The following is a 14,370-nucleotide window of genomic DNA, read 5'->3' on the forward strand; positions in this document are numbered from 1 at the left end:
GAGTATCTGGAGCATTAGCATTTGTGGGTTTGATTACAGGCTCAAAATGGCCAGAAACAAAGACCTTTCTTCTGAAACTCGTCAGTCTATTCTTGTTCTGAGAAATGAAGGCTATTCCATGCGAGAAATTGCCAAGAAACTGAAGATCTCGTACAACACTGTGTACTACTCCCTTCACAGAACAGAACAAACTGGCTCTAACCAGAATAGAAAGAGGAGTTGGAGGCCCCGGTGCACAACTGAGCAAGAGGACAAGTACATTAGAGTGTCTAGTTTAATGAACAGACGCCTCACAAGTCCTCAACTGGCAGCTTCATTAAATAGTACCTGCAAAACACCAGTCTCAAAGTCAACAGTGAAGAGGCGACTCCGGGATGCTGGCCTTCTAGGCAGAGTTGCAAAGAAAAAGCCATATCTCAGACTGGCCAATAAAAAGAAAAGATTAAGAAGGGCAAAAGAACACAGACACTGGACGGAGTAACTCTGCCTAGAAGGCCAGCATCCCGGAAACTTGGATTAGGTAACACAACGGAGTGATGGATGCTGATAATGGGCCTCTGTACACCTATGTAGATATTCCATAAAAAAATCGGCCGTTTCCAGCTACAATAGTTATTTACAACATTAACAATGTCTACACTGTATTTCTGATCAATTTGATGTTATTTTAATGGACAAAAAAAGGTGCTTTTCTTTCAAAAACGAGGACATTTCTATGTGACCCCAAACTTTTGAACGGTAGCGTAAGTCTGGATTTGTCCTGGGATAACGTACTTGATAAGACCTGTCGGTAGATTGGATTTCTGTGAATACATGATACATTGTCTCTATAATCCAATGCAATGTTGCTTAGTTCTTTGGGCGCTGCTCTCTGCTAGTATGATGACTGTGGTCAGTGTTGCCGGGTGACGGGGGTGTTACTTGAGGTTGAGGTGGCGAGAGTGAGTGTGGACAGCTTCTACAAAGGCACCCACATTCTCTGGGTCCATGTCAGGGTACAGCCCGTGGCCCAGGTTGGCTATGTACCCTCTGGTCCCAAAACCTTCCAGCATCTTCTTCACTATCTCTGATATACGCTCCTGCAGAGACGGAGACAAATGAGCATCACTTTTGAAAGTGTGCCGTATAAGTAAGAGCAGCGGTTTTGGGGTTAGCAAGTGCCTGGCTCAAGAACACAACGGTTGCTGGGTCATGTGCTTGTACTGTACAGTACCTTTGTACTCAAACATCTCTCTGTACCATGTGTTTTCTATTGTCAATATTATAGATTTATTTTTTAAATAATATAATCATTTTCGGAATGGTCAAACGTTTTCAGTGTATATTAAAATCATTTTCGGAATGGTCAAACGTTTTCAGTGTAAACTTAAAAGACTAAAACCAGATATGAAGTATGTAGAAAGGATAATGGACGTATATATTTTTAAATAAGATAATCTTTGAGAACTAACAATCACCCAAACAAAACTAGAGTCAGGGAGAATCAAGAATTTAAAAAAATGATGCATTTAGAAGTATTTTTGTCATGGGGCCCCCATTGATTTTGAGTCAGTCATATAGCGTAAGAACACACCATTAGTCATGGCAAGATGTGTATAATTGCAGGAAATTTGCTTTAAAACTGTAAAATGTTATCTTCGCCCCATGGCAAAATGTGTAAAATTGCAGGAAATTAGCTTTAAAACAGCAAAAAGTTTGTCTCTGCGGCAAAGAGGAGGGCCCTTAAATGTTCAGTTGGCGACTGCACCATTGGCCACGCCCACCACCTAAGCCCCATTTTGATCAAGAAAAAACCCAGTGCTTACCTTGGGGGCATAGAGTGCACAGGGGTCCATGTTCCCCTGGAGACTAACCTTTCCTCCCGTCCGCTCTCTGAAATCACAGAGACAATAGGCTCATCAAGAAGAGTTCATTTACAAGGAGTTCAGTGGACAAAGCCAGGCATCCCCATTTTTATTGTTGACAGGATAAACTTTTATAAGAGTGAATCCAATACAATTTAAACTCATGACACAAAACGTCTTTTGCAAACTTTGGCTCGGCCATTGACTGTCTAGGAAGCTAACTCTGGGAATTATTCATAATCATCAATTGCTTTCTGTGAAAAGGGTTCATGTCCATTACCGTGCTGAGCGTGGATCGATGGTCCAATCCAAACCAACAACCTCATAGTGGGACTGAGAGAGGTCCTCCAGACCATAGTGGCCGTCCTTGGCAAACACAATCTGGAACAGAACATACAGGACACGGGGGGGGGGGGGGGTTACAGAATGGTCCAGGGAACTTAAAAGACACACCAATGAAAAACTAAATTAGAAAACAATTGGGAAATATTTAATTATGAGCAGTGATGTACAGGTAAAAAAAGACTTCAGGTCAGCATGAAAAAAAAAGGGTAACTGTTTCAATGCGTTTTTCGGCAAAAAGTGGGTTAACTGTTGGGCAAGAAAAAGTTGGGTGAACTGTGTTAACTTGCATTTACCCGCCACTACATTGCTGATTATGAGACCTATGACATGCTATATAATGATTCAAGGCATAATGAAAAAAACTCAAATGTATTTCGGATTATTCAAGATGACGTCTGTAGAGAAAAATCTTTGACAGTTTAGTTCCATCTACTGGTGAAATATCACATCACACTGGTCAACACATCTCACTGCAATAACGGCAAGCCTTTTATAAGGACAATGTAGGAGATGATAAACAAAAGCTTGTCTTGAAAATCTAGTGACATAAAATCCACAAAAAGGAGGTCTGTGTTGTGTGAATGACAGTCTGTGTGGGCTCACCATGGGGACATCCTGGCCTGACTCCTTCAGCTGGTCTTTGACCTTACGGGCGATGTCTCGGAGGTAGGGCAGGGAGAACTCCTGGAACTCCACTGGGCCCAGACAGCCAGCATGGGACTCAAACACCTGCAAGGCCTGGGGAAACACAGGGATTGGGGATGTATCTGCATAGCACTACAGTGAGTGTACAAAACATTAGGAACACCTGCTCTTTCCATGACACAAACTGACCAGGTGAATCCAGGTGAAAGCTATGATCCCTTATTGATGTCACTTGTTAAATCCACTTCAATCAGTGTAGATGAAGAGGAGGAGACAGGTCAAAGAAGGATTTTTAAGCCTTGAGACAACAGACATGGATTGTGTGCCATTCCGGGGGGTGAATGGGCAAGACAAAAGATTTGACTGCCTTTGAACGGGGTATGGTAGTAGTTGCCAGGCGCACCGGTTTGAGTGTGTTAAAAAAAAACAGCGCTGCTGGGTTTTTCACACTCAACAGCTTCCTGTGTGTATCAAGAATGGTCTACCACCCAAAGGACATCCAGCCAACTTGACAACTGTGGGAGGCATTGGAGTCAACATGGGCCAGCATCCCTGTGGAACGCTTTCAACAACTTGTAGAGTCCATGCCCTGACGAACTGAGGCTGGGGGGTTCAACGCAATAGGAAGGTGTTCATAATGTTTGGTACACTCAGTGTATGTCTTTTGTATAATGTGCCTATGGCAGGAGCCCTATAAGAGACCTACATGAATAAAAGCAACATTCTATCAGTTCCTAGATATTGAGCTATCAAATAATTCATGGTCGTCTGGCAAGTGTAACATCTTCTCCTTGTCCAATTAAGTGCTGTAAATAAAATTATCTACCCTCTATTCACCTGATAATTTTCCCATGTGCAAGAACTCTGAGCTAGCAGTGCATCTGAGGATAAGCTGTAGTAAGATACAGCTGGAACTCAATCTCCCATGATGCCTTGCTTACCTGTGCCCCAGCAGCCACCTGTCCCAGCAGGTACTCTACGATGACATCAGTCAGCATCTTTAGCAGCTTGTGGCTGGCCTCAGGGTGGCGATACAGCCAGCGCTTAGCCTTGGAGTGGGTTGTTGAGCCTCCCCCCTCAATCATATAGGCCATTAGGGTCCACTACAGGGGAAAACAGATGATGATATGGGCCACTTTACCGAAGCCACTAGTCTAAGAACACCAAAATACAACACGTTCTTTTCTTCTGACTATTGAAGCAACCAATGGATTCTTTATTGAAAAGTATTGTCTCTCTCTGTGTGTGTGTATGCCAGCCATCTCACCGGGGCACCAGTGAAGCCGATCAGAGGGACCTTGCCATCCAGTTTGTGGCGTGTCAATGTGATGGCCTTGAAGACATAGCCCAGCTCCTTGTTGACGTCCACCTTGGGCTGCAGGAGCAGCAGGTCTTCTGGCTCCTTTAGGGGCTCTGGGAACGTAGGGCCCTTTCCTGCCACCATCTGGACATCCATACCCATGGCCTGGTAGCAGGAACACATACACCCAGACATTCAATGGGCAGTTCCATTCCTCATACTGTATCTGAGTTATGTGCTTCCTCCTCTCCACATACTACACAAAGAGATGACCTTCTTACTGTACCTCAGAAGGTCATCTCTTTGTCTAGTATGTAGAGAGGAGGAAGAACACTTGTAATTGAAGTGAGTAAAGTAATGGCAAATAAAATGATTTGTCAGATGAGGACTACTCTTACCTGTGGGATAACCAGGATATCTGAGAAGATGATGGCAGCATCAAATGGGAAACGTCTCAATGGCTGTGAGAAGACAAAAAAATAAATAGGTGAATGTTATCAATCAAGGCTAAGATGTTTTGTAGATAGTTTTATACCTGTACTGCTTAGCTACCTGGAGAGTGAGTTCGCAGCAGGCTGCAGGTGACCGACACGTTTCAAAGAAGTCCTTCCCAGCTCTGAACTCACGGAACTCTACAAACAGACATGTCAATACCAGCAACTCATTAGAAGATGGATGGGTCCATTCAAACAATAACAACCTACTCATATTTGATTTAGCCTGGTGCTTGTTAATGTTAGTCTCTTATGTCAGTGAAGTGAATATGAGGGTGTAGTGAGGCCCACCTGGCAGGTAGCGTCCAGCCTGTCTCATACACCACACAGGCACATGATTGGTCTCCTGGCCTTGGCATGCACGGAGGAATGTATCATTCTTCAACTTAGGGAAGTCTTTGGGGCTAAAAAACAAAATATCATGTCAAAGATGGAATGAGACATAGTCAAAGCAATGTAAACAGAACATGAAGTTTTCCCCCTCCCAACCCACCCATTCACTCAAACAGGTAGATTGGTAGGTACAGACACATTTAGTTAGTAATATTCTTCACCACTTTAACAATGAAGTCATATTCTTAGAGGCAAGGCCTACTCCTCCCCTTATCCTAGCTATCGTGTTGGCCACCCACTATAGAGTGCTGTAGGAGCATGTGATCGAAAAAGATAAGTCTCCCCCTCTCTGTTATCAGCTGCACATTGTGAAACGGTTGAATGAAATGATGCAGGTTCTCTCTTTCTCATGCAACTTCATAGTGACACTGTCACAAATGCTTTATGTACCAAGCCTAACCCCTGACAATACTTCAATGTGACATGCTGCAAGTCTTCATCGTGTTCCTTTAGTGACTGAGGCAAAGTTGCCTGGACCAGTTAGCTGTTAATGGTGGGTAGCTAATTAGGTAGCTTCTTAGCACACAATTAAAAAAAGAACTAGCTAGCTACAATCAAGCATGAGAAGAACACAAACAACACTACATGTACTTGAATGTCGACGTAATAGATAGATAGCCAATGGTTCAGTGTTTTGTAACGCTACGAATAAAATGTATATTATTCTATACAAGCTAAATGGTAAGCTAGCTAGTCGGCTAACAATTGCTTGCTTTAGAGTAGCTAGATATACAGAATATACGTACAGTATTAGATCGTCATTTTCCATGATGGGACAGATGATACAATGGTTGAGAAAGTGTAGAAATGATGTTTACTTGTCCTAGATGTCAGTGGCACAATGCTGTCTGCTTCTTAACTGTCATCCAGAATGTTGTACAACTAAAATGATGTCACACCCCTCGGCTACAGGGCGCGGCCATCTTTAGAAAGTCACGTGACTACTGTGGTTACGTTTCAACTTTTTGCCTCGCGATCCCCGAATCTTGTATGTTGCGCACTGTGATATGGGTAGTTGTCGTTTATAACATCTTTTGATTGATATTTTTCATGTTTTGTAAGTCAATTCACTGACTCAAATGATCTGATATTAAATCAGATCTCACATCGCATGGAGAAGTGAATTAATTGAAAAGCGCTAGTACAAAAAGAGGACATGGAACGCCACTTGTCTTGTCTGAAGATAAATACTTATATTTCTGGCATAGATCGTATATAATATAACTTTCTAGTGCTGATGACATTTTTCAAATGACTTATTATAGGCCCAAATTATGAAATATCTGCAAATAAGTATTTTTATTGATACAGATCATTTCCATTTATTCAGGTTAATACAATCACAAACACGTGATGTCACACATCAATATCTCATTGCAAAAAAAACTAAAATACAACAAATATACATGAAATAAATCATTAGTCTCATTATTTCCGTAATTCAGAAAATAACCCAAAAGATCAGCTGCTAAAATAAATCAATGTACCTTGAAATACAAAGAAAAATAGGAATGTAATAGATGAAAAGGTAAGCATCTGTACTGGTAAAATGTATGATTGAATTCAACATGGCAAACAGATATGGCTAAAGTGATAATAAATATGTGGTAGAATGTCTATTTTGTGCTGTTCAATGTGATAATTATTCTACAGGTTTGATCAGAGTCAGTCAACAGTAAGCCATTTGTTATTCGATCATTATCCGTGAAATGCTGAAATGCACAAGCAGGTCTATACTTCAATATGAAGTTGAATTCATAGATTAATCTTTAGCTTGCCTAACAAATAAACAAGCAGTCAACTTGTCCGACAATATCTCTACTTCCGCTGAATAGCTGGTATTGTTGCTGGTGGATTGACTATTTCATAATGAAACTAGCACATTGGCAGATGTATGCACATTGGCAGATGTATGTGCATTCCAAATGACACTTTATCCACTACATAGTGCACTACTTTTGGCCAGAGCCCTATTGGGACTCAAACATTGACTTCCTATGGCTGCTGTTGGTACTGGCCCTCTGTGGCGGTGTAAAAGTCATCTAGGACACTCTGGATGTAGTCAAATGTAGGCCTGTCATCTGGCTTGCTCTTCCAACAGCTGGTCATGATGTCATAGAGCTCGTTGGGACAGTTCTCAGGACGGGGCATTCTATAACCTCTCTGCACTGAAGTCATCACCTCACCATTACTCATCCCTTGAAAAGGAAAAAGGGAACAGAAAGAAGCAGATACTCTGAAATGCAGGTCGACCCAAATTTACCAATTCTTATTTCTGTGGGGAAAATGGTTGATCAATAGAGGAAAAAATACAAATAAAGTCAGCAGATATTTGGTATTTGCTGATGCATCACAATAAATACCATCAAACCAAATACAGGGTCCTTCTCTGGAGAAAACCTCTCAATGATCTCATGCAATATCTGTCATTAACCAGCAGACACCTATTATTCCGTTCATTCAAGCTCTATATTTGGCAGCATATCGTGGAGAAATCAGGCTTGAGTAGCTAGTCTTAAATATGAAAGTATTGTGTGTGTTTATGTGTATAAGGTTACATGCAATTACCTGGGTAAGGTATTTTTCCATAGGTAATGATTTCATACAGGAGGACTCCAAAGGACCACATGTCTGATTTGATAGTGAAGGAGCCATAGTTGATGGCCTCTGGTGCTGTCCACTTGATGGGAAACTTTGCACCTGTAATGGGCAAACACTCACATATTCAGAGGACGGAATAGTTTGACACTTATCTGCCTAACCAACGAACCAAGGTAAAATGATATACACTAGTACATGTTTGGACTGCTGACAGAAGCATTCTTGTACAAACCAATATGCAATGATAACCAGTTTGCTTCTAGCATGTTTACATTGCTGAAATGTACCTCTACTTCCTCATTGGCATAACAAAAAACAAACACACCATGCAAAGCCTAATCCAAGTCCCTTAGATAAACATCAACATCATGTCCCTCAGCGGTACTGGTCTCTACAGATACAATCTTACAAAATATATACAATTACACTACTGTAATAACTCTAGAGAGCAACAGGGAATTTCTTTGACACTAGACAAATCTAGAGAGCAACAGGGAATTTCTTTGACACTAGACAAATCTTTTTGAGAAAAGCTCATGATGCATGATTAATCAGTTATGAACATTATCACATGAATCACACATATGTATAACAGTATGGCCAAGGTACAGTATTAATACTGTACTAACTAATTCTAGCATGCACAGATGCTCACCCTCTCTGGCTGTGTACTGGTCATCTTCTATAACTCTAGCAAGGCCAAAGTCAGCTATTTTACACAGCAAACTCTCAGACACCAGGACATTGGCTGTTCTCAGGTCACGGTGGATGTAGTTCTTCTTCTCAATGTACGCCATTCCCTCTGCAATCTGAAAAATGATGAAAGTTCCCCTCGGGGATTAATAAAGTACCTAAAGTACCTATCTCTCTGAAATGAAACTCAATTCAGCATTTGACCCAAATCAGTAAACCTTTCCGACTCTGACTTGTGTCGTTTGGTTCGCATAAAACAGTACTGAAAATGCTTAATAATTAGATTTCTCTTCTGACAAAAATTCAGTATGGCAAATGTGCAATGCTGCACAACATGCACCACATGACCAAAAGTCTTTGGACACCTGCTCGTCGAACATCTCATTCCCCGTTCTGCCAGTCACATTCTGTTAAAGTTCCTCAAAGCACACACATCCCTGGGTCGCTCCTCTTTTCAGTTCGCTGTAGCTAGTGACTGGAATGAGCTGCAACAAACACTCAAACTGGACCGTTTTATCTCAATCTCTTCATTCAAAGACTCAATCATGGACACTCTTACTGACTGTTGTGGCTGCTTCGCGTGATGTATTGTTATCTCTACCTTCTTGCCATTTGTGCTGTTGTCTCTGCCCAATAATGTTTCTACCATGTTTTGTGCTGCTACCATGTTCTGCTGCTGCCATGTTGTGTTGCTACCATGCTGTGTTTTCATGTGTTGCTGCCATGCTATGTTGTTGTCTTAGGTCTCTCTTTATGTAGTGTTGTGGTGTCTCTCTTGTCGTGATGTGTGTTTTGTCCTATGTTTTTATTTATTTTTATTTTTTAATCCCTGTCCCCGCAAGAGGCTTTTTGCCTTTTGGTAGACCACCATTGTAAATAATAATTTGTTCTTAACTGACTTGCCTAGTTGAATAATGGTCAAATATTTGTTACATTTTTTTCTATAACATTCTCCACTCTAGATGTTGGAACATTTCTGCGGGGACTTGCTTCCATTTAGCCATAAGAGCATTAGTGAGGTCGGGCACTGATGTTGGGCGATTAGGCCTGGCTCGCAGTCAGCATTCCAAATCATCCCAAAGGTGTTCGATGGGGTTGAGATCAGGGCTCTGTGCAGGCCAGTCATGTTCTTCCACACCGATCTCAACAAAACATTTCTGTATGGACCTCGCTTTGCGCATGTCTGCATTGTCATGCTGAAACAGGAATGGATCTTCCCCAAACTGTTGCCACAAGGTTTAAAGCACAAAATCGTCTAGAATGTCATTGTATGCTGTATCATTAAGATTCCCCTTCACTGGAACTAAGGGGCCTAGCCCAAACCATGAAAAACAGCCCCAGACCATTATTCCTCCTCCACCAAACTTTACAGTTGGCACTATGCATTTGGGGAGGTAGCGTTCTCATGGCATCCGCCAAACTCAGATTCGTTCAGAATCTGCCAGATGGTGAAGCGTGATTCAGCACTCCAGAGAACACATTTCCACTGATCCAGAGTCCAATAGTGATGAGCTATACACCACACCAGCCGACGCTAGGCATTGCATATGTTGATCTTAGGCTTGTGTGCAGCTGCTCGGCCATGGAAACCTATTTCATGAAGCTCCCGATGAACAGTTCTTGTGCTGACGTTGCTTCCAGTGGCAGTTTGGAACTCGGTAGTGAGTGTTGCAACCGAGGACAGGTGATTTTTACGCGCTACAAACTTCAGCACTCGGTGGTGCCGTTCCGTGAGCTTGTGTGGCCTACCACTTCGCGGCTGAGCCGTTGTTGCTCCTAGACGTTTCCACTTCGCAATAACAGCACTTACAGTTGACCGGGGCAGCTCTAGCAGGGCAGAATTTTGATGAACTGACTTGTTGGAAAGGTGGCATCCTATGACGGTGCCATGTTGAAAGTCTCTGAGCTCTTCAGTAAGGCCATTCTACTGCCAATTTGTGTCTATGGAGATTGCTTGGCCGTGTGCTCGATTTTATACACCTGTCAGCAACTGGTGTGGCTGAAATAGCCAAATCCAGTCATTTGAAGGGGTGTCCACATACTGTTGTATACATAGTGTTGTTAATGTTTATATTTTACCTCTTGGTAGAATTGAATTAGCTACCAACCATTTCACTTGGTTATTACTCAATAGGTTTAAGTGAGCTGGCTGAGTCCATTCTGGGAAAGGGTTGATCTGGTAATTAGACAATTGTTTCATTTCCCCAACTGCATCCTCTTTCACTTTGTCTAACACGTTGTGCAACTGTGGCTAGATGCAGTTTTCCCAAGCCAGAACTGACCACACCTCTCAGTCAATCCACAAAGACCTGATTAAAGTTCATTAGGAATTTCTATTGAACTAATTAGTATCTCAGTGTGCTGACCTACATGGAATGTGGTATTTTCCTTTCAAAATGTGTGACCTTTTTTTTAGGTAGTTTACTTCTTTGGGGAGGCATGTTATCAATGGTACCTTATGAATCATCATTTTGTGTATTGACTGTTTGGTTGAATCACATTTCTTATACTTCCATGAGACGCATACTTTAATGGTCGTGTGTGAGGCACCATTGGATGGTCTTCACTTGTCACTTCTATGTTCTTAGTTTGTTGCAACTCATTTGGAAAGTGCATCACAACATAGTATTTAGTTGGTATTCCTCTTTCTGGTTTACCAATGGAAAAACTGACATCAGCATCTATTTCTTCAGTGGAAATGTCTGTGAAATTGAGCAATAATCTTAATCCTTGTGACATATAGAGATGTAAGAAGAACATGCATTACCTGTGCAGAGAAATCGATGAGCTTAGGTAGCTGAACTTTGCAGCCTACCTCACTTTTTAGAAAATCTAAGAGGCTACCTAAAAAAGGGAAGAAACAAAATGGAGGAATAGTAACATCAAATGGTGTGTATTGATGAAAACATGTCGGCAGAATTATTAGGAATTGGATTTGAAGTGTGTGTTACCGTTGGACATGTACTCTGTGATGATGTAGATAGGCTCGACCTTGGTGACGACGGCGTAGAGGCGCACCAGTCTGTCGTGTTGCAGGGTCTTCATCAGGTTAGCCTCCTCCATGAAGGCCTCAGCTGACATGGTGCCTGGCTTCAGCGTCTTCACTGCCACCTTGGTCGTGTTGTTGTAGAACGCTGTAACAAGGAGGGATTTACACAGTATGAAGTTTATAAAAATGTCTTCTGACCTCTAGGGCTACCTACTGTATTTTTTTGTCTTTTTATTTGGATGACATTGTGATTGGAAGATTTCACATAAACAGGTGACAGTGATTGCATGCAGTTTCACACGATTAAGCAACAAGGGAACAAATGGCAGTAACATAGAGTAGTGAAGCGTAGTTCATACTCAATAAATAGAACGAAGGAATTAAGCTGTAACAGTTCAGAAAAAAACTGTTTGTTTGAGAGAGCTAAAAGTAGACAGCAGGAGCCTTGAGACAGATACATTTTCATGTTTCAGCTTCACTGCCCTCTGAACAAACATCAACTGTAAGACGCCTCAGGGGAATGATGATAGAACTGCTAGAGAGACCATTGATTCAAAACAATAACTCTAAGTGTACGTCCCAAATGCAGCATATTCCCAATATAGTGTATTACTTTTGACCAGGGCCCATAGCGCTTTGGTCAAAAGTAGTGCACTATGTAGGAAATAGGGTGCTATTTGGGATGCACATAATAAAATACAAGCTAGGGAGTTTCTCTGTATATATTACTGATTAACAAGTGGAGTTTCGGTACAAGTTTGAGCATTTTGAACCCTCCGTCCAGAATAGCATTTCTATATCACATAAGTCTCCAACAATTTTATTGTTTCCACCGTGCTAGCTGAACACGCCCTGAACTTCATCCTAATCTAAGCCTGTTAATTCCTCGTTTTCATAGAGAAGAGGGGACTAAACTCTCAAGAGACATAACAAATGCATGGAGGTGAATGAGAGGAAACTGGACTGTCGACGGCTCCATCTGGCTGGCTCACTGTGCCATAGGAAAAGCCCTTAAAGCCAATGAGTTCAGAGAAAACAAAGGAAACATCTTGAGCGCCGTACAGGAGCCCCACAGTCCATTTGGATATTTGCAAAGATGACAACTTCCTGCAATTCATCAAGGCTGAGGTGCGGGAAGGGAGGACTTGAATAATAACAAAATCCAATGCAAATTCGAAGTCAGACATACTCACATTTCCTCTACAGATGCCTCTGATAACAGCGCCAACAGTTCCTTGTACCACCCCCACCCCTCCACTCTCTAAGGCTGCTCACAATCTCATAGAGACAGTAGGATCAACATTTGACTGTCTGTCTGTTTCAGCAGCCCTACCCCTGATACAATTACACCACATTAAAGTGATACTATTCAAAAACAATGGAGAATTCTGACCAAAGGTCTGCCATGACTCATGCATCCACTTACATTACAATAAAGATGACTTACTAATTTGGGATATCTGATAATCACCACTATGTTCTTGGTGAAATGACACACAGTCACATACTGTACAACAGTGGTTCCTAACCAGGGGTACTAGGACCCCTTGGGGTACTTGGCCTATCTACAGGGGGTACTTAGGAAGACTCATGAGACCATAGGCCTACTGATAAAATGTACATGAGGGGGTACTTCAGGGGTACTCCAGGCAGAGCAAAATTCAGCTGGTGGTACAGTAACCAAAAAAGGTTGGGAACCACTGCTGTACACTCACACACACATACACAACACACTCCTCCAACAGACAGGGAGCATCTTTCGTTGACTCACCCATCCACACTTCACCAAATTGTCCTGCTCCTAGTTTCTTCACCATCTTGATGGACTCCTTGGAGATCTCCCAGGCATCTTTGTCCCATGGCTTCTGAGCTTTGGGTTTATCACACGGCTTCTCCAGCTTTCGACAGAGACCATCCGATTGTTCTGACAAGCACACAACAGACCAATGTTGAGACATAGCAGAGTGACATTACTATATTCATTAGACAAGATATTCTTTATTTACTTTAGTGAACAGAGAAGTTGAACGTTTACATTTGAAAGAGGCCAAGAAAAGTTCAAGGTCATAAATGGTCAAAATGAAGAGTAACCAAGCAAGACGTTTAAGTTTGTGCAATATTACAGGTGGGCTCAAATACAGTAGTACTCACTGTGATAATGTTTTATCATGCTGCCAATATCAGGGAAAGTGATTTTAGGAGAGATGTAGAAGCCTCCATTATCCAGCATGCGGATCTTATAATGTTTCACAGCGTCCATCCCTTGGGCATCCACATCTCTGATAGACATGGAATAACTTCCTGATGAAGAGAAAAAACGATCAGAATTATACTCATATATTCAGACATCCAAATACAATAGAGTGATTCATGGACCATCTATCTTCATTAAAAATACTTAGTTTCTCCAGTGGGTCCTTACCCTTTGATGTCTCGCTCTCACGAATGAGGTAAGATCCTGCTTTGTTTGCAGGCGCCAAAAGTTGTCTCTCTGCGTCCTTCCTTGTAATTTCCTTAAAAAACCATCTACACAGAACAGAAAAACAATATTATAGTGACACAAATTAGAAATCCAATCTTCCCCTGAAATGAACGAAAAATAACAGATACAGAATGTGCATCTATTAACAGTAAATAGAAAACCTTGTTGGCTCTGAGAGAAATGTGTAAAAGTAATTGTGATGACGACACTCACTCCTCTGTCTCCATGGTATTGGCCTCGGCAACATAATTGGAGGGTATGAACCCTTCTTTCTTAGAGGTCAGAGACTTAGCCTTCCACCATTCACCATGCCTGAAAACAGTTTTGATTCATATGATGTCAATAAAGGGGCACAACAAGAATATACCTATTCAATGATGACACTATTATCTTTTTATAAAATGCTTGAACAAACAATATTCCTCTTAGTCCTACATTGGATTGGTTTATGTATGAAATCCAACACACTCAAATATGGAAAACAGGCACTTACTCTTCAAGAACCTTAAGCCTTTCCCCTTTCTTGAATCCCAAATCGTCTTTGTGTTTTGCATCATATTGGTATAGTGCAATAACTATTTTAC

The 14,370-nt window shown here is 41.6% G+C and overlaps 2 protein-coding genes across 2 annotated transcripts in view; both read right to left on the reverse strand.

Moving 5' to 3' along the window:
- Nucleotides 1-410: 410 nt before the first annotated feature.
- LOC106569255 (uroporphyrinogen decarboxylase) lies at nucleotides 411-5,976 on the reverse strand. The gene is made up of 10 exons (XM_014140441.2): nucleotides 5,768-5,976; nucleotides 4,920-5,032; nucleotides 4,687-4,766; nucleotides 4,533-4,595; nucleotides 4,102-4,299; nucleotides 3,776-3,937; nucleotides 2,793-2,927; nucleotides 2,125-2,225; nucleotides 1,806-1,872; nucleotides 411-1,079 (listed from the first exon to the last, which is right to left on the reverse strand). Exons 1-10 carry the CDS (start codon nucleotides 5,788-5,790, stop codon nucleotides 918-920), a joined length of 1,104 nt encoding a protein of 367 aa, XP_013995916.1. The 5' UTR covers nucleotides 5,791-5,976; the 3' UTR covers nucleotides 411-917.
- A 325-nt stretch (nucleotides 5,977-6,301) lies between these two features.
- lyn (LYN proto-oncogene, Src family tyrosine kinase) overlaps nucleotides 6,302-14,370 on the reverse strand; it is a 12,423-nt gene continuing 4,354 nt past the window's right edge. Inside the window, exons 4-13 of the mRNA XM_014140440.2 lie at nucleotides 14,280-14,370; nucleotides 14,000-14,098; nucleotides 13,727-13,830; nucleotides 13,456-13,605; nucleotides 13,076-13,228; nucleotides 11,267-11,449; nucleotides 11,083-11,159; nucleotides 8,278-8,431; nucleotides 7,590-7,721; nucleotides 6,302-7,219 (exon numbers count right to left, since the gene is read on the reverse strand). The exon at nucleotides 14,280-14,370 is cut by the window's right edge and continues 15 nt beyond it. Coding sequence (XP_013995915.1) covers nucleotides 7,017-7,219; nucleotides 7,590-7,721; nucleotides 8,278-8,431; nucleotides 11,083-11,159; nucleotides 11,267-11,449; nucleotides 13,076-13,228; nucleotides 13,456-13,605; nucleotides 13,727-13,830; nucleotides 14,000-14,098; nucleotides 14,280-14,370 — 1,346 coding nt within the window. The 3' untranslated portion in view covers nucleotides 6,302-7,016. The remainder of the gene's footprint in view (nucleotides 7,220-7,589; nucleotides 7,722-8,277; nucleotides 8,432-11,082; nucleotides 11,160-11,266; nucleotides 11,450-13,075; nucleotides 13,229-13,455; nucleotides 13,606-13,726; nucleotides 13,831-13,999; nucleotides 14,099-14,279) is intronic.

The sequence above is a fragment of the Salmo salar genome, chromosome ssa14 (assembly GCF_905237065.1).
Source record: "Salmo salar chromosome ssa14, Ssal_v3.1, whole genome shotgun sequence".
NCBI classification, from domain to species: domain Eukaryota; kingdom Metazoa; phylum Chordata; class Actinopteri; order Salmoniformes; family Salmonidae; genus Salmo; species Salmo salar.

Bases quoted from the DNA above. Each gene is read 5' to 3' on its own strand.
- LOC106569255 (XM_014140441.2), bottom strand. From the start codon at position 5,790: ATGGAAAATGACGATCTAATACT. The intron at 4,300-4,532 runs GTAAGAGTAGTC...TCCTGCTACCAG, and splicing joins ATATCCTGGTTATCCCACAG to GCCATGGGTATGGATGTCCA. The intron at 3,938-4,101 runs GTGAGATGGCTG...TTTCCCCTGTAG, and splicing joins TCGGCTTCACTGGTGCCCCG to TGGACCCTAATGGCCTATAT.